At 44.0% G+C, this 27,158-nt stretch overlaps 1 protein-coding gene across 2 annotated transcripts in view; it reads left to right on the top strand.

Moving 5' to 3' along the window:
* LOC8039418 (choline O-acetyltransferase) overlaps positions 1–27,158 on the top strand; it is a 135,806-nt gene that overhangs the window by 62,721 nt on the left and 45,927 nt on the right. For both annotated transcript variants that reach the window (XM_042292327.1, XM_042292328.1), the window contains exon 2: positions 602–647. In XM_042292327.1, coding sequence (XP_042148261.1) covers positions 630–647 — 18 coding nt within the window. In that variant the 5' untranslated portion in view covers positions 602–629. The remainder of the gene's footprint in view (positions 1–601; positions 648–27,158) is intronic.

Here is a 27,158-nt window from a genome sequence, read left to right as displayed (position 1 = left end):
AAAATCGCCTCTTTCTAGATTTTTGTTTACTGAAAAGTGGTGATTATTACTTTCAGTGTGTGCGTGCGCGTGTGAGTGTGTGTGTGTGTGTGCGTGTGTGTGTGTGCGCGCGCGCGTGTGTGTGTGTGTTCGACTGTGTGTGCGTGTGCGTGTGTTGGGGGGGGGGGGGGGAGTGCTGGTTTGGGGCACCTGACTAAGTGGTAAATTTTGATCCTCACAAGTATCCTTTCGAAGCAAAGTGTGAAAAGGCGGCGAGATCGTGTTTGCGCTCACGGTATCGAGCATTGTGCTTCTGAGATATACAGCAAACATATATCAAATCACTAAGCCAGATAATCAAAGACTGCCTGAAAAGCGAACAACAACGGAAACTAACAGAAAACGTCGCGCCCTGTATTGCCTATTGTCCAATTGGACTTACTTTTGTTTTGCTTGTTGATCCTTGTGTATGTTTAAGACAACTTTATAATAAACTGTGATAACATCCATACTTTTCAGCGTGCTAGTTACTAAATTGCTACCGAACGAAGCAGTGTAGGCGACGCTTACACGGGTTGGTATTGAAATGGAAGTTACAAGTTTGTCTTGGTTCTTGTTGCAGCCAGGGCGGGTCACGCAGTGGGGAGAGGATGGCCACCTCCCAAAAGGTAAGCCGCCCGGCACCCGATATATGAGACGACACAACAACGACGCCCCGTCCCACTTGTTGACACCACATTTTTACGTGTAAATAATTGGTGTGCCAAACATAATAGTAGATATTGTTCCCAAATATCAGAAATTTTTTTTTTAATTCTCAGAGTAGTCTTCACCACAGGCACCGAAAACTCATATTTTCGGCGACGAAGTATGTTAGAAAAGAAAGTGTAGGCACGACTTGAAACGACAACGTTTCTACACCGCGTAATATATCAATACGACAGATGATCGCAATTAAAAAAATACAGCGCAAAAACCTGAAAGTTCGCAGAAGCTAGAATCTTAGCCATTTTTACACCGTGATAACGAAGATCGGTGACCTAGTGTCTTAGCCCACCGCAGCTCGGGCACGCGGAGTGAGAGCTTGCGCTGAAGACCCAGAAACCCTGGCTTTAATTCCCACCCTTGCTCGTTTCGAGCTAAGTAAGCAGCGTACCAGCGTGATGTAAGGTGTCGATACTGCTTGATGCACGTTGAAGACCCCAGGCTAACGGTGGCAATGCCCTGGCTCAATTTCTTATCTACATCGGAGACAGCAGATGCGCATTGGTGTTCATTAACTTAATGCAGTCTAAAAATGTACGCAACAAAATGATTATACCGTGAAACATCAATATCTGGTTTTATGGAGTCGGCTATAAAACGTGTTTTCACCATGATGCGGTGTTTTTAACGTCACGCAGCAGGGTTTATCGAAACTAAAACGGTTCCGTATTTAAAAAAAAACAACAGAGAACGTGGTGACATTAGCGAGTTCGACAGGCTTGCAAAGATGGTGCGACCGGAAGTCACTTGCGACGCAGGAGGCAGTTCATGTTTGTAAACAGTAAAAGGGTCTATACCAAATAATTCACGAAAGAAAAGTAAATGCACTGTATCAAAACTTTTTATAAATGTAAGGCTAGTTTGTGACCTTACTCGCCACGCCGCAAGCTACCGTCGCCTCGGCCGCTAGCCCAACAGAAATCTTTACCGTGAAACGTATGCGGTGAGCACTACGTGCTTCGCATTGCTATCAGGAGCGCCTAATCATCAATTACACAGTTGGAATGCTTGTTATGTGTTTGTTTTTTATGGAAACGAATGCTTCATTGAAATGAGTGTTGTGCTGTATGTAATTGTATGCGTGTATTGCACTTTTCACTTCAATCGTTAAAGGTGTTTTTTTTTTTCGTGACGACGCCGACACAAGTAAAAATCTGACAAACGAGTCATATACAGCTTCGATGTAAAATGCACTACAATACACCACGTAGTCAAACTGTACTATAAATTACTGCGTCGTTGTTTCTGCAAGTTACAGCGATAACCTTATATAAAAAGGCTTCATTGCGTCATAATATACCACAGAGCTGGTATAGACCGTTTTGCAGTTTACAAACATGTATGGCTGCTTGTGTCCCAAGCGACTTCCTTTCGCTCCGTCTTTGCAAACCTGTAGCTTGCTTATGTCACCAGTACCTGAAGGCATAAATGCTACGCAGACACCAAAGTTGGAAATTTAGCATGGGCCTTGGTCTCTGGGATTTAACGTCTTGGGGAAGAAAAGTCGGTTTACAAAAATATTCGAACATTTGAAAAGATCTCGCACTCTTGTTGTTTTTTTTTTTGTTTTTTTTTTCGCTTGAAGAATTGGTGGTTAAATGTTTCATCGACGTTTCAAGCAGCGGTGTAATGTCGGGCTTTGTTCATCCTTTTTTTGCGAACCGGAAGTTTGCTCAGACGTCAAAGACTGGAGCACCGCCCCCTACCGTTTCCAAAAAAAAGGGACTTCACTACAAACAATAGCAATAAAAAAAAAAAAAGAAAATTATGTTGGAGGAAAAAAAAGGGGGGAGGGGCAGAGGCGGACAGAGCATTTTGCCGCCCTAGGCAGCCTTTTACAATGACACCCCGCCAAAAAAAAAAAAAAACCGCTGCCGTTAGTATTTAAAGTTTTCAAAAGTAGCTAGATTTTGAGCTACAATACCAAAAATAGCTATATTCCAAGCTGGATTTAAAAAAAAAGAGCTAATTAATTGGGGGGCGGCCACAAATTGGCCTCCCCCAAAATTCTGCCGCCCTAATTGCTAAGTCCGCCTCCTGGCAGGGGAGGGGGAAGGAATGTAAGAAACTTGTCATCAATATGCTTACCATATACAAGCTCCAGAAACATTACAAGTTCTAAAATCTATCAGCTCGATCGCTACAGCCGCCAGTGGCGGAAGACCAATCTGCTTAATGCGAGCCGTGTGCACCACTGCGATTCCGGTCGCGACGTTGTGTACACATATTCGAGGAGCGACGCCAGCGCCAGACTCCCGCGAAAAACGCTCGTGCCACACGGCGGTTGGGACGGTCACGACCGCCACGCGCCAGCCGCCCCGAGCCGCGACGAGCGAGGCTCATATACGCCACGGAAACCACATTAAGCAGGCGCACAATCTGATTAAGGGAAATCGCAAACGCCGGTATCTGATTTCCACCGCAGGAGGGAAACAGACGCCTTGCTTCTGGTACATCATTGCTGAATTGGGCAAAATAACGAATTAAAAAAGGGAGAGGAGAGAGATTATAGAGTAGGGAGTGCGAAAAAAAAAGCTGAGTTCATGAAACAACGTTCCAGACGTCGACTGCGGCGGGGCTGCATTTCGTCAGGACGAGCCGGAAGCGAAAGCTCATTACGAAGAGTGCGCCCCGTCGTCTGCGTTTAGCCACGCGTCGAATATTTTCTTAAACGGCAGCGGCACCCTAGGAAGTTATAGCGGCCATCAATTGGGTCACGACAAACAAGAACCGGGTTGAAGATCCAATGTAATCACTGCGCGAGACTGGTATAATGAAGAATTATATAAAAAGATTAACTACATAAAGCGAATAACTAGATATAGCGAAGATTTCGTTATAACGAAGATAGAGATAAACATTTGGCTATATTGAATAGACGGATATAGCAAAGAAACGTCAAAGTACGTTTTTGGTATCTGTGCAGATATCATAAAAACAGATATATTGAAGGTATTGACATACATATTTCTTTCCCGGATTACTATATCATTTTTGCTCTTTTTAATCCCACAAAAAATTATAGGAGTCGAAAAACGATGAAATGTTAATTTAATTTCAAGTAAATAGGTACACCTCAGAAACCTATCGGCCTATAAAAGACTATGCAAGTTTTCAACAAAGACTCTTCTGTTGACCGACTATACAAAAAAAAAAAAAAAAAAACTGCAACACCGAAATTTTTTGCCGACACGTTCAGGAATGATTTATATAAATGAAATCAAGAAGACAGTGGGCCATATGCAATATTCTTGCTAGCTATCACCATCATGCCATTCGGAGCCGCAATATTGGGGAGGAAAAAGGGGGGGGGGGGGGGGGGGCGCATCTTCCAGCTGTTGACGAGGCGCTTCTGCATTTAACTCGGTTTTCAAGATATTAGGACAATGCATTTCTGCACTCAATAGGTTGCTGTTTAGTTTTGAAAAGCGGCCGCGAACCCACCACTCAAGCAGTGAACTGGGCCATCCAGGTCAGTGAACGGTCTTTATTGAAGACGTTGTGTGAAGGGCTCGTGCTGGACTTGCAGTGTGTATTTTATATTTACGACTTCCATTTTGCCGGGACTATTTTCTCTTGGACAAAATTATCGGTACGGAAACCCCCCCCCCCCCCCTCCCAATATGGCGGAAATTTGATAACTGACTATAAGTACACTAGATGGTGCTTTTCTTTTTGCAGATGGCCGACCTCTTGTTTAATTTGTTTTATCTATTTTTTGCTCAGGAGCATGCCTATAAAAAATATCTGCACGTTTATATGTCAGTTACTACTACCAAGCCCGAAAACTATAATTATTTTTGTCGTCTTTCAGATTTCTACTCTGCCAACTTTCGTTATACCTAATCGGTAATAAACAGTCGATAGTCTTGTTTAAACGAATTTAATTTGTCTTATGATCGAAAATAAAAAAAAATTGAGCCAACTAAAGCGAATTTTAACTAAACCACTAGATCAGGATCTCTGTGACGGTGCACACGCGTGGTCATCTTTATTGAGAAACACCCAGCAATCGTCTTATTCTTTCTTACTACAGACTGAAACAGAAATATGGCATGGGGCTTTCAGATACTTATATTAAGTTACCTCCACGTAATAAATCGTACCAAAATGTGTAACTGCACAACCTTCTGCCCAATTACCTGAAGCCAATTGTGTCTCAAAAATAAAGACAAAAAATTACAGGAAGATTCATTGATGGATTTCTCGGGAATTCGTTAGCATGGCCCCTAGAAACGCCACACACCTCCCCATTTTGAAAATCCTGAGCCCTTAACTTTTTTTTTATTTATCTTTTTTTTCAATTTTTTACTGTTTCTTTTTTTTTCCTTATTACGGGGGTTAGTGTTAGCGTTTTCCGAAGTGAGACCTGTGTGGCGCTTCGCAAGGGTCACGCTAACGGATTCCCCAAGAATCCACCAATGGATATTCTTGTAATTTTTTTCGCCCCCCTTTTTTTGTACTCTGCCTGTGAGAGCGAGCCGACGCGCTTGGATGTAGTCATTCATATCACTCTTGGAAAGAGCCACATTCATACCACTCGTGGAAGAAACCACATCCATGTTACTTATGGAGTGAACCGCACCTATCGTTTTAACTACACACGGATATAACAGCCCACGTACCGCTACTGCGGAAACCCAAAGTGAACAACAACCGGCGACAGCACAGCGGCAACTGAGCACGCCCGCATTCCACCGCGCCGCGGCGCATGACCTCCGAGATTAGAAAGCCGTAGTGCTGAGTGAGATGGCGTCATCAGAGAAGGCCAGCGCAGGGCACAGAGTGGTCAGAACGATTGCGTCAACGTTTGACTCAAACTTGACTCGAAGCCAAGCGCTGACGCAGCACTCGTTTCCAATCTCTGCTCAGCGTTAGCCTTCTTTGATTAAGCCATCTCATTCAGCCCTACTGCTTTGGTATCTAGGAGGCGTTGCGCGGCGCCGCCTCCTTTTTGGCTTCGCGCCAGCTGTGCGCATGACATTGCCAAAAACGAAAGGGTTCGTTTTGATGAAAACCCGGCGGCGTCTGTCAGTTTGTCAGCGCCGGGGAGAGAGTGAAAGGTCGACACGTGCTCACGTCAGCGCTTCGGGCAAATGGGAGCGTCGCACGCGACAACCGCCAAACAAAGGACACCGCCGGGTTTTCATCAAAACGAGGGTTCTAATGCTAACGCATTTAAAACACAAATTAAAAAAAACGAGTTCTCGTGATTGATTAGGTGAAATATCTCATGAAATCCGGAATGCAGAGTTACAAAGACTATATTTACTGACAGATAAAAAAAATGTGTAAAATATTACCGCCCTGCAGCCAATGCAATTCTGGAATTAGCCAATAAAACTTCTGAGGAATGAACCACGAATAAAAAAAAGCGCAAACATAGTAAGTGACGCCCTTTGTTTTATGTTTTTTTTTCAGCCTTCAATAACTACAGAACCGTACACAAGCACATGCAGATTAGTGGAAAATTATACACCCAGGCAAACATGCAGGCAGACAAGCAGAAAAGAGCGCGACCACATTGTGACACCATTAGCAGAGTTTTGTGTTCTGTAGAAACGAAAAGCCCGATGAAAATTACAAAGTATTTGGTTGTTGCTGATGGAGCGATCACAACTGTCCATTCCGTACTTTGAATACGCCACCCAGCACTGTATGTTTAACCGAAAAGTAAAAACAGCGTAAAAAAAAAAAGGTAGACAAGAATACGAAGTGTACAAACAAAGCGCTCTATTCTCATCCTTGAATGAATCCCCAGGCCTGCGAACCTCAAATCCCGCCCTTCTCATGACGTCACGCTCCTCTCGCTACGTCACGTGAAACGAGTGACGTCACATAAAATATGTGACGTCACATTAATCACGAGAGTGCGCCAGCGCGAGCCCTTCTCCTCCAATCGCCAGTCGTTTGCTCTCCCATCCAGGCAGTCTGTCGGGACGCTATGGAACACGTACGACGTGCCCTAAAGCCGCATCGGCGTCAAAATCTCCTCATCTTATCTTGCTGCTATCGTAACGCCGTCAGCGAGCCCCTCGGAAACAAAGGCGCTCGGGCCGGGTCTCATTTTCGCAGACTTGAGCCGAGATGATCTCGATAATAACATTTTCGGGAGCCATCCGGAGAAAAGGGGAACAGGAACAACTCCCTGGGGCCCTGGGGACAGGGGAAAAGCCAGGCTTCGGATACGGATTCCGCTCGTATACGTCACATTTTTCTATTTTCTGTTTTTATCGTCTTTCTGGGTTACAGAGCGCCTGAAGTGAGTAAGCGAAGAAATAGAAAAAAAAACACCCAGAAGTTTTATTTCTCCCTTCGCAGAAGAAGAAAAAAAAAAGTGAAAGCTATTTTGGCGGTGCTTGCCAAATTGGCCTTCTCCGATTGGGGGCCCAAATAGAAAAATCGCCTTCGTTGCAGAATAAGCGGAACGAGGATTGTGGTTTGCCGCCACTTAATAGGTGACACGTGTCTCTTCTGCTTGCTTCGTTTTGTGTGAACAAGAAGACCGGTCCTTGTAACATTCTAATAGGCGTTAGCCTGTGGTCTATACAGCTCCACTTGCGTTCAGCTATTTTAAGTCTGGATTAAAAAAAAATGTAAATGCTACCGTCCAATTTTGTTTTACTAATGACTGATATAGTTTATAAAAGAAAAACTGAAACATATTATAATACAGTACAAGCTCACTGGGTAGCTAGTAAAGCATAAATCATCAATAATTACTAAACTATTTGTTTTGTATCTAAAATTTAATAACGAATGGCCTAGTTAATGATACTCAAGAAGTCTGGTTGTATGTTTATTAAATAAAAATAAGAAAATATATAGTTTAAGAAGAAAGGATGTTTAGAAAAGAGAAATATGAAACACATGTTGCGTGCCAATTTTCTGGTGTCAAATTGCTATCTAAACCTTTTCAAACTTTCGCACACTTTACTTCTATCTTCCCCCACTTCATTTAACCAGACTTCAAGATTCACAGTTTGAATATTTGGTAACCTGCAAAGCACCCATAACCGCTCTCCAAAGCCAAGGCTCAACAGAAATGAATATTATTTAGCGCCTTATGCATAATACTCCGACCCAAGGAATCTAAGAATAACAAGACTCCACATACCAGCGCAACTTCGGCAAGACAGAGTTAAACGTAATAAAACGTTACAGACCACATCTCAGGGGGGGGGGGGGGGGGGGGGGGATTTTGAACTACACAACAACGATTACCAACGAACAAAAATTAAATGCGCCGAGATAATAGAGTTTACGAATGAAGCTGAACGTGCGGGCTTACAGCCCGAGGTTGGGCTCTCCCGTTCGGCACCGCGGTACTGCCGAAAAGCGTCTCTGGGGGAATCTGTGAACCCGGTAGGGAAAGGAAATAGGGGAGAAGAAACAGAAAGAGTGGGAAAGAAGGTATGACGGGGGTGTCAGTTTCTTGTTTCGGTTCTTCGTTATTTTTTATTTTTGTTTACTTTCCCGTAGCCTCCTCGTAATGGGGTTTAATTAAAGCGGTGTTGTTCAGTGGTCCCAGGGGACGCGCGAAGGAAGACCAATTCCACACCCGACGCCAAGTCCGAAGACCCCCTTCTACGCCCTCCCCCCTTCCCAGCTCTCCAAACCTTCATTGGGGCTCTCAAAAAACTTTGACTGTTTCTACTTTCCCCGATTTTTTTTTTATTTTCTTTCACTAGAACCATCGTTTGTCTTTTCGTTCCTTCAAGGTTTTCGGGGAAGCCGTTTTATTTTCTTCTTTTATTCCTTCGCCATTGTCTCCCCTGAGCGACAGAAAAGTAGTTTGTTCAGGGGTGCTTATCTATCAGTGTGGGTTTTATTAGACCTCCCCTTTTTCCTTCCCTTTCTCCATACTCCTTCCCCAAAGTTTATTTCCTTCTTCTTTTTCTGCCTTTTTTTTCTTTTTGGCATTGACATCCTATACACATCTCACTGTTTTTTTTTTCACCCGTATCCTCACCATGACCCAGCAAGAATGATTACTTTTTCTACGTCACAAGTTTGTGTGTATCTTTTTTTATCTTATGTCTTGTACCCTGAGGCTTCCTCAGAACAGTGTTTAGTTCGGATACATGGTTTTGCGCAAAAAAGACGGACACCAGAGAGAGAAACAAACACGAGCGCAAAACCATGTATCCAAACGTTCACCAACTCGCCCAACAACAAACTATTTTACAATGTTTAATTCACCCGTGTTTTTTTTTTTTTTTCTCAACTTCTGGAGATAAAATCAGTTTTAATTACTTCCAAAATTACGTGTGGCTTAAGTACGCTACAGCGCACAAAAAAGAAAACGCTTCCTTGCCGCCTCTTACAAATGAATTGCGGCCATGGCCGAGACGTTGCACTTTCCTGCATACTCCTGCTCACTCCGCCGTAACCGATTACACGCAATCACCCTGCGTACTAAGTATAAAGTCAGGTTGCGTCACGATGTCACGCGACGTGACGTCGTCGTGGATCCACGTGACTCAAAATATCATGTGACGTCATGCCAAGACTTATACGGTACACACCCAGAATTAATTTTCACTCATAATTAGACTCACAACGCAAAAGTTTTTTTTTTTTTTTTTTTTTGGGGGGGGGGGGGGTTGTTTTTGTGAATGTGAAATACGTCTGGGTATTCCAGGTATTTAACTTCTTTTTTTGTAGGCTTGGGGAAGGGAAGAGTTTAGTGTTCCTAGGAAGAATTACAAAACATGCTTCCACTTGATGTCGACGTCCCGAATTAGAAATATTGTTATTTGCTCAAAATGTTTTTTCCTGCATAAATATTACGCTTTGTTTTTGTTTTTTCTGGGAAACTTTATTTTTGTTGACATAAGTGTTCACATTCAAGCACCTGACAGACAAAAAATTTCTTTTTTGGGAGTCTGCACTGGGGCTTTTATGGGCTTCCAGACTGATCATTATTTTTTGCAACTTAAGCCTACTCTTAATCTAATTTGAGCGTCCTTTTTGGATCCTAGACAATTGGTTTGTCAAAGCACTTTCTTTTCTCACTTCTCCTTTTTCCCCGTATCGTTTTTTTACAAATAGTATATAAATATTAACCGGAATAAATGAATGAAAAAAAAAATCATAATACGAACGGCAGCTCGCTAGGATTTATACGTCTTGATATCGATCCGACCTTTTTTCTTTTCTTTTGGGACGTATTTCCTTTTTTTTATCGCCGAGCTGTATGAAGAGACGTTTACTCGTCCAATTAGTCGTCTTAATCGCATTTACCGGAGACTTCGGGAGAAGATCGGACGAGCGAAGAGGATCGGACGAGCAAAGAGGAAAAACGTTCGATTGGCAGTGTCCCACTCTTCCTTGCTCTGAACTGCATCAGTGTTTGAGTTCTTTTGGCGCATAAAAAAAAAAAAAAAAAAACCTTAGCACTATCTTGTTTGAAGACGCAAAACAGAGGTCGATTTGCTGACGCAATGTGTTATTCAAAATTCTTTTTTAGGGGGGGGGGGGGGGGGCGGGGGGGTTGTGTGACGAGGTAAGAGCTTTGTTAATTTTAGGCCACATCGCGCTGCTCATATGTTATCCAAAATACTCGGTGTTCTCTACAGGCATAATGAAGCGAGTATCAGCGGACACACTACGAGCATTTTCAAAGCATGTTTGCTTCATGCGGATGTACGCTTCGGACATGTACAGTTTGTGTATGCCAAATGTGACAGACGCGTCATACAGGGAAGTAAAATGTCTGAGACAGTGTTTGCAGATTGTATTTTGTACATATATTAGCAGTAAGGCCGCGGCTTTATCAAAAGAAAAAAAAAAGGTAACTGTTTTAGTTGCTTTGTTTTCTTACTGAGTAACAAGTGGTAACAAGTAACGTTATTAATGAGAAGTATGTATCCAACGCGTGCTTTGTATCCACTTCAAGGCCATGTAAGGAGCGCGACAAAAGTTCTGCGCTTTGGTCATACCTGCCAAAATCGTTGAATATACGTAGAATACCTACGTTGTACATGCAGTGTATGCTACTAGGCGTTGCGGGGTCATGTGGTTAATCAAAGCTACTGTGGAATGGCGTGGTCATGTGGTTAGTACCACTGCAGGTCGCGTGGTAATGTAACCACGTGACACAGGATCACAAAGTGTCCCGTGATGTTGCGTCCCGTTGTGTTTTGGGGAACTTAAGCCCGCTAAAACATGTTTTGTTTTTACCAAAAAAAAAAACGAATTTTACGTATACATTAGTAGAGTTTGCTGGACATTCCGCAATTTATTTTATTTGCTGTGCTACGACTGTATTCTTTTTTTTTTTTTGTGAGCGTCCTTCGCCAGTTAGTGTAACTTAAAAAGTAACAATAAAAATAGCGCATTACCATGTCTGGTAAATCAGTGCGTTCTTTATTTTATTTCCATTCAAACCCGGTAATCATTGACGTTGTTAGTTACAATTTAGCGACTACCAATTATCGTAGACGCTATTTTTTTTAGCAAAGTGTGTACGTTTGGTCGATGTACAATGTCAGGCAGAAACGATCCCCTAAATATTTGTAACGATAATGTGCTTATTTTTTACTTGGTCAGTTTACTTAGTCGATATAGCATAGTTCTAAAGAAACTACTTCATGTAATATAGCTCGATGACGTCCTTCCGCAAGAAGAATATAGGGATCAAAAAACGTATTCCACAATCAGACAAGCAAACTGTAACACTTTCTCACTCCGTATCATGTCCGTAATTTACTGATTGCATTACGTTTATTCACAAACACAACATAGGTTGTGCACCGAAGCCGCAGTACTGGAAAAATATCCGGGGCATTTCTACCTCATTATAAACAATTCGGACGCCAAGACCAAATGCGCAATGTCGATACCATGCTGCACCCGAGCGCGTACACACAAAATAAAAACAGGCAGCCTTATTAGGAACAAGTAAAGGGCAGCCAGCTGATAATCTAAACAAAAAGACAAGGACACCGGAGGCTCAAGGTAAACCAAAATAGCAACGAGAAATAGCAGTGAAGCAAAAAACACCGACCCCCGGGAACACAAAATCAAGGTTGGCCTCCAACAGCGAAGATAGATTTTCGTCTCCTAAGGTAGAATAAAGAAAGGGGAGAAAGTAGGGAGGAGGTAGGTACGGAAAAAGATCGATACTCGAACGCTCGGAAGTTGTGTCCCGACGTCGGGAAAAGAGGAACGCTCCGGGGGGGAACCCAGGGCGGCGTTCCAACTCGGCTCGTTTCCCCAACTCCCAGAACGGGAATTGGGGAGAGAAGGCAGCCCGAGGGCGAGATGGTTCAGCCGACCTCATTACAGACGGCACGCAGCACGCGCCCGCTGCACAAGCGCCCCTGGCTACGACACCGCGAACCAGACAGAGAGAGGGAAGGCGAAGGTCCTTACGCTGCGAGTGACATCGCCCTAAGGACTGCAACGCTGTCGGGGAGACGAGAGGAACAACATCCAGCGTGAAGATCACCGGTCTCGGAATCGGAATCAAATACTATGTCAGGTCCTAGGCGTCCTTTGATGCCCGTGCCCCACTAGAGCGACAAACAGAAATAACCGACACCGACAGGCATCAAACAGGTGAAGCGTGCACGCGAAGGCATCTTGGGCAGGCTCACAAGCGCTCGTGCTTAGTTCATGAGCACCGAAAGAGGCTGAAAGCCTGCCAAAGGTGCACGAAGGTGCAGCATGCACCTTCGCGCGTGCATGCTGCACGTGTTCGAGACTTGTCGGTGTTGGTTGTTTTTGTTTGTCGCTTTCGGGGGACTCGGGCACTGAGAGCAACAAAACGACAAACACCGTTGTCGTACACCCCGTCAGCAATTTCTGTTACGCTAGAATGACACCAATCACATGTTACGAGACATGTTAGTTAACAGTGTGTGTCCTTTCTGTTTAAGTATCCCGGGTTTTAATATGTTGCTTTATATTCACCAGCTCGTCTGTGCCCTAGTTCTTCTTTCAGTTAAACTCACAACTTGCGTCTATACTCAGCCAGCAACAGCCAGGCGGCGCCTGCAGTGTGAGAGCGAGCCCACGGTTATACCCTACTATCTTTGTAACTTGGCAAAGGGTGAACGACAAGCCCCACATTGCGTGACTACGGCTTTGATATGCGCTACGTATACGAGCGCAACGCAGACATATTGGAGCATGACGCAGGGAAAGCATGTTACTTCTTCGCAGTAAAAGCGCACTCCGGTGAGACGTAGTGACGTTCCGATTGGCCCTCAAGGGCTGTTGCTTCCGCCGTACTGAAGCTGCGCCACCAGAGTAATAGCTCACGTTTGAACAATGCAGCCACCACTCCCAGGCATACCCAATGTTTCTTGCTTCAGTCGTTACATAGCACCAAACCAAACACCATTGCAGGTTGCCCAGAGATATTGTTCGAGTATAGGTGATCAGATCGACAGAAAGTCTAAGTAAGAATACAAAAGAGCGATTTTTTATCTAACAAAATGTAACACCATTAACGAACCGAATCATTGCCTTATAGCGAACCTCCTCCCCCCCCCCCCCCCCCCCCCCCCAAAAAAAAAAAAAAAGTAATTCGGGTAGGTTGTAGCGTACGGAAAAACATTGAGCACATATGTACGCACAAAAAAATAACCGGCAACAAAAAAAGGACGGAAAACAAGTACAAAAGCGGGCTTCCTTTCTTATTCCGTCTGCAACGGCTTCATCAACGCTCAGACGTGCAGCACATAACAGAGAGGAATCTTCCCCCCTCGCCATCCTTAGTTCGCAGCCCCCGCCCTTCGTGAAACAATGCGCACCCAACGCGAGACAAAAGAAGAACTTAAGTGTACAACACTCGGAACAATCGTATACCTCCTCTCGCGGGAGATAAGACGATAAAAAAAAAAAAATAAAGGAACAATAAGGGAACAAAAAGCGAACACAAAGGAAAACACATCGTCATCGCATCTGATTACACACCTAAACAAGCGGCAAAAGCCAATCAATACTCCGCAGAAGGGATCAGGTGCTCTTCCAGTGCTTTGTTGTTGCTTTTTATTTTTGTTGTTCCTCGTTTTTGTTGAGCTTATCATTTAGTTGGGTTTGTACGTCCTGTCTCCGAACACTTGTCGATGCTTTGTTTCTGATAGAGTTTTCTTCTTTTTTTTTTTTTTATTACTATATTGGTGCATCTAGGAAAACGTCAGCATCCCCCCCCCCCCCCCCCCAAAAAAAAAGAAAGGAAAAAACACCACTTTTCTTTTTTTTTCCCCTTTTTTTCTAGGCAAGCCCTATTTGTTGTGAGGTTTATCGTTGATTGTATGTGGGTTTCTGCTTTGTACCTAATTTTGCAGTTGGAGTGCGTATTAGTTAGTCTAAAACGATTTTTTTTTCTATATGCCCTTATTTTGTTGCTATTGGATATTTGGAAAAGTAAAGCAGGACAACTGAAACATTGGCGACTTCTTAGATCATTCTTTTTCGTTAATAAACTCGGAAACGAAAAAGATCCCTAAGTTTTATCACCACTTAAACAAAAACGCAGACCGCGCTAATACAAGAACTTGTTGTGGTGCGTTTTGGGGGATTATGGGGATATTTATACAGCGTGTAGTTGGTCAGCCATTAAAGTTGCGACGAGTCACTAGCTGTAGATGAGCATTTTAGCCAGTGCAGTACAACCGCTAGCCTGGGGTCTTTAACGTGCACCACGCAGTAGTGATACATGACCGCACGCCGGTACGATGCTCATCCAGATCGAAACGGGCAGAGGTGGGGCTCGAACCCAGGATCCCTGGGTTCTGCAGCGCGAGCTTTCGCTCCACGCGCGTTGAGCTGGGTGTGCGCTTTAGCCCACTCGGCCATCCATCTTTTTTTTTTTTTTTTTTTTTTTTTTCTTTATTGTACTCGGCCACCGATCCCCGGTGCGTTTTTGTTTGTCTTAAGGGTGTAACAGAAGTAAAAGATAGGCAAGCTTGTGAGTTAAAATTTAAGCGAGTTGGTGATGCCTTACTAATTAAAAACAGCGCAAAAATTCATTACAAAAATTCTTAATGCTGAGGCCTATAGACGGGCCAGAATGCTTCAGGAGTGCCGATGTTCAAGAATGAGAGAAATGCAGACGTGAAGCTGTGGGAGTGCCGATGTCAGGCAACGCGGAACGCGAAATTCTTATGTCAGACCCCCAGACTGCACTTACACTTCCAAAGATGGCGACGATGGAAAGAGGGCAGGTTACAGCGTTAGGTGACGCCAGTGTACCGACAGACGTAACGGGGGTGCTGGAAATAGGACCCAAGTTTGCGTTTGAAGTGACCGTCAAGCCTAAAGTACTACAAAAAAAAAACTTTTTTTGCGTGTGTATGTTTATACAGCCTGAACTTAGACTGCCTCAACTGGCGACTTGTCTCTTAGCTGTAGATGAGCAATTTAGCTAGTGCGGTACAACCGCTAGCCTGGGGTCTTTAACGTGCACCATTCAGAAGTTACACACGACCGTACGCCAATACGATGCTCATGCCCGATCGAAACGTGCAGGGGGGGGGGGGGGGGGGGGTGATTAGGACTCTGGTTGGGAATATCGGGGATATGGGTGGGATCTGTATTGGGTCTTGTGTCGCCCCGGCACTGAGTGATCTATTCCTCTCAAGGTGCGACTGAAAGATTTGGCAGAAACTAGAGAGCAATGTCGTGAAGGTATTCAGATACGTTGACAATTATTCAGTACCCCCCCCCCCCCCCTGCCCGGAAGGCAACGGAAAGCTGGGGTGACATCAAATTGTTTAGAGGTATTCAAGGCCTCATCAGAGGGGTCATATTTTACTCAAGAGAATCCCATGGCAGAGCCTTACAGTTTTTGAATATCGGACTTTCGCTACAGCCTTCGCAGGCCTGCTGGCAATCCGCTCCATGGTCAAAGAAATGCCTGCTTACATTCGAGTCGAACCACCCAAAAGTGGCGAAGAAGGGTATTGCCATCTCGTGTTTGCGGGCCGCGCTGTCAAAATCATGCCTACACAAGATGACGGAGAGTTTTAGGTCACAAGTACACAGATAGGAACAGGAGGGATATCCGTCTGCGCTCCTTGTGGAAGTGGTGGAGACCCTTTTGAAGAGACACCGGATGAGTGCTGGGGTACCGTAGAAAATGAGACCTAGCGTTAGACCGGTAATACTGCATTATTATACAAGGTCAGCCATGGAAACTTCAAAAAATGGCGAGCAAACCCCATGTACCGGTGTTGTTTTCCACTCCTAAAAGGCTGGGGAAAACATTAAAAAAAAAAAAACAGTTTCTGAACTGTGAAGGCGGGGTGGTATATAAGATCCCGTTGTCGTGCGGAAGAATGTACATAGGGCATATGGGCAGATGCATTAAAGGGGCAATTAAGTCAATTCTAAAGTCATCCTTTTGCGGTGGCAACTCAATCTAGACGCTCTAAGCATTCCAACAGACCCGGAATTACAATCTTGCGTAGCTTATTTCCTGGTTAAAAGCGTGTTCAAAGAGCTCGACACGCTCTTTTTGGGGAGAATTTTTTTTTCGGGTGAAGTGGTCGACGAAAGGTGCTTGTCGGCGAGTGGCGAACGATCTTCGCCCGCGGTGAAAAAGAGGAATCTTATCCGAATGTGTATCTACTAGACTCTCTTTAAAACGAACTATAATACAATCATTCGGAATCTGCGCGTATTGTAGGGCTTTGATCGTTCCACAGAATGTAGTCCGCGAGAAAAAATAGTCCACGTATTTTTCTCTTGCCCTGAGATGAATATGCGGTTTTGTAATATAGGACTTGGTATATGCGGCAACTAATACGTTTTAAACAATATAAGATTAAAAACGACCTTTTTCTAAAATGACTTCAGTGCTCTTTAACGATAGGTTGAAGGAGCATGATCTGGCTGTAAGGTCTTTCCCTTCCGGCCATTTGGCGGTACACATTGACAGGTGCGGGTCTGTGCCACGCTTTAGTGACACTGCAATTATGACGCGGCACATCAGTAGAGAAACCAGGGAGTTAGGGGAGGCGTTCATCATGTCATGATGAAAGGATGGCATAGGTGTCACCCCCCCCCCCCCCTCCCCACCGTTTATTGCTTTGTTTCGCAGCGATATCGCGTACATGCGTCGTTTTGAAGCGTGTTTGTAAATACCTTGATAAGATAGGCAGTGGAACTTCACTTCTTACCTTGGTCCTTGTGTTATCTCGGCGCTGTTTTCCTTAGTTACGAGCCTACTGCCCCGAATAGACAACCTTCTTTATTCATCACTTTAAGATCTTCATAATGCTGAACACCAGGACTACTACCCAAATTAATATGCTAAATGCAATCTTTTTTTTTTTTTTTTTTTTTTTGCCTTGCCAATGTTTGCAGTTTTTGCATTTTCCGATGAAAAATACACAAAAATGTTTCCTTTCATTTATCAGTCAAATTTCGCTCTAAAACAAGAAAAGACACTTCTTTTTTTTTCGGTTTTGGAGGACGTTTTTACATGATGAGTTAAAAAGGCAGTTTCGCAACCCGGTCGATCGTATGACTGTCGTGTTAACAGTTTCCCTGTCTAAAGAAGCAGGCGGCGCGTTAACAGCTGCATACCATATTTTACACAAAATTCGTTGCTTTTTAAGCAGACGACTCTATACGAATCAGCATACGAAAGCCTGCACAGCCGACCCGCCTACATCAAGCGCAGCGACGCTGTCACACGCCTCGCTCCGACGCTATGATTGGTTCAAGGATGTTGCACTTTTCGACGTCCGCTAATGTGTGATGAAAAACAGCTTAATTATTTCGCGAGGCGTCGAATACGTTACACAAGCACCGCGCCATCACAAAACGCTCTTTCACGAGACACCTTTCAAGCCATTGAGCTAGTACTTTCGAAATGCAGTACTATTGTATCATTTCCCGTCGGAAAGAAAAAAAAAAAAGGAAAAGATTACAGCATGCAATAGTATCGTCAGCTATTCGCTCGATCTTACTGCTTTTGTACACTCTTCACACAGCAGCAGCCTTTTGTGCAGTCACTGAAAGACCCTTTGGGAAATAAAAACACGCTTACGCTGCTCCGTCTTCGATTTCAGGAAAACAAATGAAGCACTTTCGTCATAACGACCTTATTCCCTCTTCATTCTTTGTCGAGGAAAGAGTACAAAAGAACCATACGCACGTTGAGTTGTTCTCGGCGTTAACACCCGAGTCACTGCTGACTAGAATCCCGCGCGCAAAAAGAAATACTAACAATACCAAAACTAAAACGGCCGCAGATAAAGCCCTACACTCAAACCCGAAGCTGGGATCAGGAAGACCTCTCACGTCCCGAATAGTTCCCGTTTTCCTCGCTTCCCATCATGGAGGCGCTCTCTCCTCCCTAACTCCCCAAAGCGATAGGGGCACCAGATGCGGGCGGCGCCGACGCTGCGCTCGCGCCCTGGCGCTTTGGTGTGTATACTGCATCTGTATCTATTCGTTTGTTTGTGTGTCTAGGTGGACTACGCCATCGTTGAATTTCACGTCTGCTGCAACTGAAGGGATTTGGGTTGTTCCCCCGATCAGGAAAGCCCGCACAGGACACGAAAATCCCGGGGCATATCGTCGCACGTGTAATGAAGGACTTTGTACGACCGTCCGCGCGTCCAAAACTCTTCCATGAAAAGGAGGGGGGATGGGGGAGGGAAAGGAGGAAAGAGAAAGATCACATGAAGCACGGAATAAAAATATGTTCTCGGGGCTCGTGCGAACCAAAGTAGGGCAAACCTTACTCTGTCTTTATGCCACGGTATGTACCGCCGTCCTCTCTATTTTCAGTCTCTTCAGGGTTCTGATGTTTTTCTTCTACCCCAAACTAAGGTTAATTCAACATGGTCCTTATTATGTGTTATATCTAAAGATGCTCAGATGAAAAGCTCTGAATGTACCATAATAATTTTTTTTTCTTCGTTTTTTTTTTTTTTTTTTGGCATGGCAGAGCAAAAAGAAGAAAAAGGAAGACCAGGCATTCGACTTTGTTGAATGTGAGGCCGAACAGTCCGGTTCATCAAATCAAGCAACACGAAGCGTTTTTATATTTGTTTATCTTCCCATTTTGTTCGTGTTTTATATATATATATATATATAGAGAGAGAGAGAGATACGTTAAAATTTATTACTCTGGTGCATGCAGCCGGCTTTGCTTTGGTCTGGATTGGACCGTGAACTGGTCTGGTTTCGTGCAGAGCCGTATATAAGGAGAGTCTGGTCAATGGAAGGAGTCGGCGAGAACCGGAGTGGTGCGGCGAAAGCGGCGCCGCCGCCAGCGCCGCATATTCTCCCCTTATTAAACTGGAGAAGAAAAAAAAAGGAACTTAAGACTGCTTACGTGTAGGAATGTGAAAGCATTCCTACACGCAGTGCCTTTGTGCAAACAGCGCGCCACGTCTTCCTTCTTCACGCGGCGCTCCGGCGGTGACATCACGCTCTCCCACTGCGCAGGCGCAGTGCCCGCCGCCGGCTCCACGGCTTCCGGGACGACGAATCTTCGTAGCTGTGCTTTTCTTTGTGTTTTATTTCTGAGGCGCGTCCGCTTTGACCTTGAGCGGCCCGCCGGCTTCCGTGACGATGCATCTGCGTTTCTTTTTTTTTTTTTTTTTTTTGAGGCGCGTCCGTTTTGACTTTTAACGGCCCCGCCGGCGTCCGTGACGAAGCGCCTGATATCACGCATCGCAGCCAATGGGAATTTAAAGCTCGTTTTGCTGCTACAGACAACGCCGGCTTCGCTCCTTGGGACAATTCATGCTCTCGCATTATTACCTGAGATGACTTTGAAGGATTCGCGTACCGCAGCAAAGCACTTCTTTAGTTTCTGGATGAGGCTAAAAGTACATGAATGAACAATTGTAAGAGATTGATGGAAAATGGGAATTTCAAGGTGCTGAGTGCGTTTTCTGAGCGAGAAAAGGAGAGACTGACGAGAAACATTTCCTGAGACATGAGGCGAAACTGCGAACAAGGGGTGCGCGTTCAGGGTTAGGGTCAAAACTCCCACGGAGTCGAAATCGCAGTTTTTACCATCCACTCCGTCGTGACCAGGTGCAATCAGAAGAAAGGTTAAGTGCATTCTGAACGTCGCTGTGACGACGTCACGTGCGTTGCCCTTTCAGCTACGAAGAGTTGAAAGTTTCAATTATAGCGTGCTGAAATAAAATTCTTGAATATATTCTTACCAAGAAATTGTGATTGGGGATATCTGTAAAGCTCATTGCCTTCGCTAGGAAACAAATTATGGCTAGTGGTTGGTTGGAAGAGCTGTTAATCATCGCGCCCAAGGTAATTGAAACATTTTCGTCCAATGAAACGCCATTATTTTCTCTCTATTCTTACCAATTAATCACCAAACTCTTAACATATACGGCTCTGGTTTCGTGATCCCGCGGTGCGGTTTCCAGCGTGCTCTTTCACTTCGTTCGTTCACTCGTTACGTCCATTTTCCCTCTTACATAAGAGGGAAAGAGTCTTCTCGCACGCTTCCAATGACGCCTCGTTGTTGACACTCTCCTAAAAGCTGCGGTGGCTGCATTCGAAACCGCCGACGTCTGGGACAACAAACTGACTCTCCGAAGACAACTAACCCCTGCTCTAAATGTTAACGGATTTCGTCGATATTCAACGTAGCGACAACAGTGGTTCTTTTACATACGCATTAGTGTTAAAAAAAATTGAGCAGTCTTGCGTTAATTAACAGTAAAGTCACAGAGAGCATCGGTGAGTATCGGAGTCGCGTTCGCGCACCGTGGGGCAGTGTGGTGCGTGTACAAAAGTATAAATCTACAAACATTTAAACCCACAATAGTCACCGAGAACTTAAGAAACTCAGAGCGTAGTTTATTGCGTTCACGCTTCTTATTTTGTTTTTCGTTCATCGTCATTGAAGATGGCACATACTGTAATCCCATTGGCCGCGAAGCAATAACACCAGGCTTGAGACTCGCTCCGCCGTCCGTTTCGAAAGCTTTCAGCGTCCATCATACTCCAGTGTTGCGCGCCTCACTCGGTAAAGGTAACTAACTACTCGGTAGTCTACCTCAACGAAACTGGTTCATCCATCTGACCGCCTTTCGGCAACAAGACTCACTCGAAAACGCAGCTCATTGACTGTCTCCAGCAGCGACCATTCCCGGCCGCCCCGCCACACAGAAGTCAATCGACAACTCCCCCACAGGGAGGGGGGACGCCACGTTAGTCTTAGCTCGTTTTCGGAACGGCTCACCGGCAGCGGACGTCAACCGTAGCAGTTCGACGGCGCTGGTAGTCCCTAACGTCGTGCCCCCGCTGTGTGGGTTGGTCTCCGGTCGCGCGGCGTCTTCCGCTACGAGTGCACGTCCGGGAGCCCCTTGGTCCGTGCCGTACCCTCTCCGTAAATTCAATCTGTCCTCCGTTGTAACGGCAGGAAATTGCAGGCCTTCCAATTGCTTCCTCGATGGCTGATTCCCTGTCCCGCTTTTCTTTTTGTTGTCTCTCGCTCTTTCGTTCTCCCTCGCTTTTACTCTTGTTTTCTTTTTCCTTTCTTTTTTTTTTTCCCCATCTGTTATTCGGAACTCTGATGCCCGTGGCCGAGTGGTGAATGGTCGAGGGCCTTGTCGGCGCAACGCGGACAGATTGAGAAACGCATTGCGTGGTGTGTTTCGAACACATAATCATAGTTTTGCGGCTAATGAGATGGTGGCATCAGCCGATGAAAACGCTAAAGAACAAATGACGCAGCCACGCCTCGCGTTTCTTAAGATTTCAGCGACTGTGCGGAGAACAAGTTCGTCTGCTTTTTTACAGGGGTTGTGGTGACGGTCAAAACAACGAGCTCTGATTGGTTCTGATTGAAGAATAGTGGGTAGACCACAAAGCAAGCTGCCTTGAGGCCTACCCGCTATCCTCCAGTTACAGCCAATCAGAGCTAGGCGTTCTGACCGTCACCACAATCTGTGCAAAAGAAGCAGACGAATTGCGCTCCGCATAATGAGTGAGGAAGCGCGATTAAAAGACTCATTGTGTGACACAGCTAACGCGAACAAGCGCTTGCCGGTGTTTTACACTTGTATCTCTCAAAATTTACAGGATGACTTGAAAAATGGTAAGGTATTGGAACATGCTAAAAGAGAGCACCGACATGATTTTTTTTTTCTTCTTCAAATTCTTGCGTGTTGGTGATATTAAAATTCCTGCATAATTCTAAAATCGCTGCATGTTTATCTGAGAACGCTTGCACGTATTGAGGGCAAATATGCGTGTTTATGTGACTATTCTAGGTTTTTTTTTTAATAATGTATAAATTTGAAGCTTACTGTATGCAAGACAAGGATACGTCGAGACAACGCGTAATCTAGATGCTTGTTCCACATGTCCTACTCGGTTTAAAAAATTGTCAGGGCAACCACGCTTAAAAACATTAGGTAATATCCTAAAAATAGCTACTTAAAAAAGCTTAGAATGCCAATCTAGCTAGCACAGTCTTGAAAGGTCAATTTATGTACTAAAGCCACAAAATACTGGAGTAAAAAAACTATGAATAGTTTCTATGCTCTTAAAAGAATAGAACCTAGGTCAAAAGTTATTCCCAGGAAAAGTAGCCAGGGTACGACATGATGTGGTCAATTAATAATCACATCTTTATAAATTTAAATTGTTAATACGGTTGACTGAGAAACTGAAAAATAATATGGTTGGTTTATTTTAATTGACAAATCGTAATAAAGCAATAGGCTTACAACGCATTCTTTAGTATACAAAAACAGATGGAGATGTTTACAGTTTTCAAAGCACCATAAGATGTTTTCACGTTAAAATCACATTTAAAAAATGTACTATTTCACAATTTGTTAAAAACAAAACAAAACAAAGTCCGAAATATTTTTTCCCTCGATTATTCAACAAAAATTCCTCCCCTCTTTCCCCAGGGAGGAATGAAATGTACAAGGTCTTAAATAATTTTATTTTGACTTCAAGATGGTAAGCATTTTTTGCACACAAAACGGCAACTAAGAACACAACAACAACAACAAACATCGACAATGGCGACAGGGGGGTAAGGCCAAACAAGCAAGATGCTGTAAACATGGAACCAAATTTTCCCGGCGTTGGTCCGAGGATTTGAGAGGATCATCGCGTCTGATCCGGCTTAGTTTTGGCGCGTCCGCCGAACCCGCTCTGAATACTGAATAAGTAAGGCTCCGAAGAAATAAAAACAAAAAATAAAGAAAGACGTCGCATTGTTAAATTTTATGTTGTTTCCGCTTTGTTTACTGAATTACATTTCTGCTTAAGTTGATTTTTTTATTCTTCTGGTTTCTAGTTCAGAGGAAGACTAAAAGCATCTTCTGTCATTTATCTTCGTAACTCCTGGAGATGCAACGCTGTTAAGCAGAAGAGATGTGAAGGAGGGAAGCCGGAAGCTTGCGCGTCCATCCAAATGTAGCGCAAAGCCTCTTTTCATTTTTGACAACTGAAAATAAACAAACAATAAATGCACACAAAAATAAATAGGAAATGATCGCGTGACAAGTTTATAACGCAGAAGAATATGGAATAAATGCTCGGAATTTTAAATCTTCAAGTAGCTTCTTTTCTTTTGTTGATAGTGAGGCTTTTTGCCACAGACGTAGGACGCTTCGATACTGCTGTGCCCACGACGCGGACGAAAACCCACAAACAGAAGCAAGCTTAAATGCAGGCTATACGAAACGTGTGTGATGTGTGTAACAAATCGCACAGATGCCACTCAACTCATTGCAGGGTTTCTCGAAAGTTTCACAACGTATGTCGTGCCGGACTTTCCGCCGCGACAAGCGCCGTATGTTGTCCGCCGACAAAAAACAAAATCAGGTTTATGATGACCAGGCTAATAATTAACAGCATATAGCTGGTAACCAATTGATAACGTCTACGAGGAAATAAATGAATAAATAAATAAATAAATAAATAAATAAATAGTTTTGTTTTAAGCTTTTGAGATTTGTTTCAAAAAAAGCCGTGAAAGTTACACTTATGCGGTTTGTGCAGGTGAGTTAAACGGCCAGGAAGACGTTATGTGGGTGGTTAATCTTCGCGATAGGTGGGTTAATTAATTAAAATTTGTTAACTAACTTTTTAATTAGTGCAAATATACATATGGTTCTAATTAGAAACTTGCTGAGCGTTATCGAAAACCACTAAATCAACTCTGCTTAGAACAAATCGAAGCTCGTGGGAAACTCGGGGGCGTGCCAAAGTTACCATTTGTGCAGCAGGCGCAAAGCTAGCAGTGGCGGAAAGCGGATGTTCACGGCAAACAAAAGATTAAAATAAAAATAAATATTACTTTCTTTTCTTTATATTAGACAAACCACGAGTAACAACATATAGAAGAATTTAGTCGCTGATAGTTCAAGAAACGCGTCGTTTGCTGTCGTTTGCTTGTTAGATTTTGGCTAAACCGGGTGACAAAAAGAAACGCGCCTTGACTGGGTTCATCCTTTCGAATCAGTGCGGCCTTTGGCCTTCCGTTTGTCGCCAGCGCCGTCTCGTGACCACGTGACCGAGCAATTATTTGTCCAGGCGCTAATGGAGGTGCCGTGTCGCGTCCCATCATCCATCCCGCGGGTCAGGGTGCTCAGTTGCAGCCCCGAAGCCGGAAATAGTCGAGAGAGTCGTATTTCGAGACGCTTAGGTCTCCCGACGATGGACGACTGAAAATGTGCCCCGTAAACGGATGCTAGATACACCCCTCCGTGATGGGCATTGCTACACTCTCTTCCCCTTTTTTTTTTCTCTGTTCTTGGAGGGTAAAGGGGGAGGGGGGAGGTCTGAAGTTGTCAGTGAACTCGGTTTCAACGCAATGATACTGATATATGCACCACAAAGGTACATATATCATGGCACTGATATATGTACCACAAAGGTGGGGCCGGGTGGAGTGTTTTTATTCTTTTATGTAACCTGGGGCCGGCTTGCTCGAAGCAGAGTCTCAGTTGAGACTGCTCAAAGAAAGTGCTGTCAAGGCTAGCGCTCGAGCTTAAGCCGAGTCTCAGACGCTCGCGCGCCCGAGCCTTGGCAGCGCTTTCTTTGAGCAGTCTCAACTGAGACTCTGCTTCGAGCAAGCCGGCCCTGGATTCAATGGAGACAATAAGTACGAGTTAATTTTGAGCCCGCATCGTAAATAAGAAATAAAAACTCAATTAGTGTCCCAAAATTAGAATACAATAATGTTTCTCTTTTTTTTCTTTTTGACCCGCATACTTGGTCATTAATCTATGTTAGAGTAAGTACACTGATGTTGTTTGGAGCCCGCATATTCGGTCATAAATCGATGTGCTCGAAGTCGTACCGAAAAAGGAAAGAAAAGAAAAAAACAATGTTTGTGTGAGTTTGCGATTCGGCGGAAGGATTGATGGCCTCACGTTTCTGTGTAATGTCGTCAATGGAAATGGGCGATTGAGTGTTCATCGTTATTCGTTTTTTTTTTTTAATGAAGCGAGATATATTAGACGCAAACATAACCCAACGTTCATCGAACCTTAAGTATGTCTAAAGCTGTACTATTCAAAACATTTTTTTTTCCTGAATATCGCCGGTGATCGGAACAGTCTTCCTGAATCTGCTGTCATATTAGTAGTGTTGCAGGCGTTACCTGAAAAAAGTAACGAAATACGGTACTCGTTACTTGCAAAGTAAATAAACGCGTTACCGACCTGTGTTACCTAAAATAAAAGGATCGCGTTACCATTACCGCTAAAAAGTAACGCTCTTTACTTTTGCGTATTTTTTTAAATTATTTATTAACATTTTATACTGTTTTGACAGTACAGATATGCCTAAGCGCCATATTCCAAGAAACATTATGCTCACGCAGGAACTGAACATAATTACTCAATTTTTTAAGGTTTCACCAAAGTACTCGCATAAAAACGCAAAAAGATGGAAAAAATATATTCCCACAGCTTGTTGCCTCAGAACACGAAAATAAAAAAATTAAGGGTTATTTTTTAAAGTTTTGTTTTTAGTCACGTCCTTCGGAAGCAGTTAGTTCTCTGTTCAGTAGTCATGTTTGATACGCTGTATGGGTATCCTTTTTTTTACCGTTTGTATCTTTCCATATCGTCCTGCCTTGGCGTTTTATTGAATACTGGCAGTATACACAAATAACTAAATAAATAAATAAACACTGCACAAGCTCGATCATGCTAACAAAGAGTGCGGAATGCAAGATTCGTTGAGCGCAGTTACTACCACCTTGCAGAACCTCCTCGCAAAAAAAATCACGTCACGTGACTTGAGGTCACATGACGTGGTCCACGGTACATCACTTTCCCCGCTAAATTTGGTGGGGAAATTGACGTGATGGCTCTTTCTGGGGGTTCTTTGTGACGGTTCCATACATCATATAATTGGGCCGATAAAACGCTGTTTTAAAAATGAATAGTGCGTCTTCACACAACAGAAAACTCACCAAGAAGTCATCGGCAAACCCATTTAATTTGGAGTATTTATGTAACGGACATTCATATTAAAAATAGCGCAAAGGAGACGGGACAAAAAGACGAAGGAGCACACAGGACAAACGCTAACTCCGACTTGAGGATCTTGCAAAATCTCTTCCAATGCCCTATAGACGAACCCAATGCACCAAACAAGGAAGCAATGTCCGGTGGGCACTGTCCTTTCCGAAGACAGTAGGCAAGGTACCTGGCCTTGCACGTCGAGATGGCGATGAGACTCGTGCCCACCGGACATTGCTTCCTTGTTTGGTGCATTGGGTTCGTCTATAGGGCATTGGAAGAGAATTTGCAAGATCCTCAAGTCGGAGTTAGCGTTTGTCCTGTGTGCTCCTTCGTCTTTTTGTCCCGTCTCTTTTGCGCTATTTTTAATATGAATGTCCACTACCAATCTGCCCAGCAGACCAAGCTTTTACAATGTAACGGACAATCTTTTCGCTGTGTCAGTTACCGGGAGTTGTGGCCAATACAAACAGATAAAAGCGGAGGCAGGAAGGAAATGAAGCGAGGCGGAACACTTCCGCCGAGTTGGGGAGAAAGGGGAGGAAGAAAATCCGGAAGTCGATGTGACGCGGAAGCGATGCATCTGCGGTCCAAATCCGGAGAAGGCCGGTAATCCGTCTCCTCACCCAGTGAAAAGAGCCGTACGTCAAGTGCACTCGAGGTGTCGGACTGGAACCAATCGTTGTTAGGAGTCGCAACCTGCTTTGGGGGACTAAAGTTGAACGATAGTTTATGTCCCCACGTACATATTCACTCAATAAAGGTCCTCCGGCGAGGTATCTTACATTGTGGTAAGCGTCGACGTGAATGTGCTAACAAATTTGTGACACAAAAAAAAAAAATCTTTTTCGCATAATTTACACTTCGCACGACGTGGTTCTTGCAATAATAAGTTAAGATATACTATCATTTTTTCCTTTAATACACGTACGTGTTTTTTTTTTTGTTTTTTTCTAAAAAAGA

Source organism: Ixodes scapularis, unplaced genomic scaffold (assembly GCF_016920785.2).
Source record: "Ixodes scapularis isolate PalLabHiFi unplaced genomic scaffold, ASM1692078v2 PGA_scaffold3__209_contigs__length_174095766, whole genome shotgun sequence".
NCBI classification, from domain to species: Eukaryota; Metazoa; Arthropoda; class Arachnida; order Ixodida; family Ixodidae; genus Ixodes; species Ixodes scapularis.
This window is presented reverse-complemented; position numbering and strand designations above follow the sequence as displayed.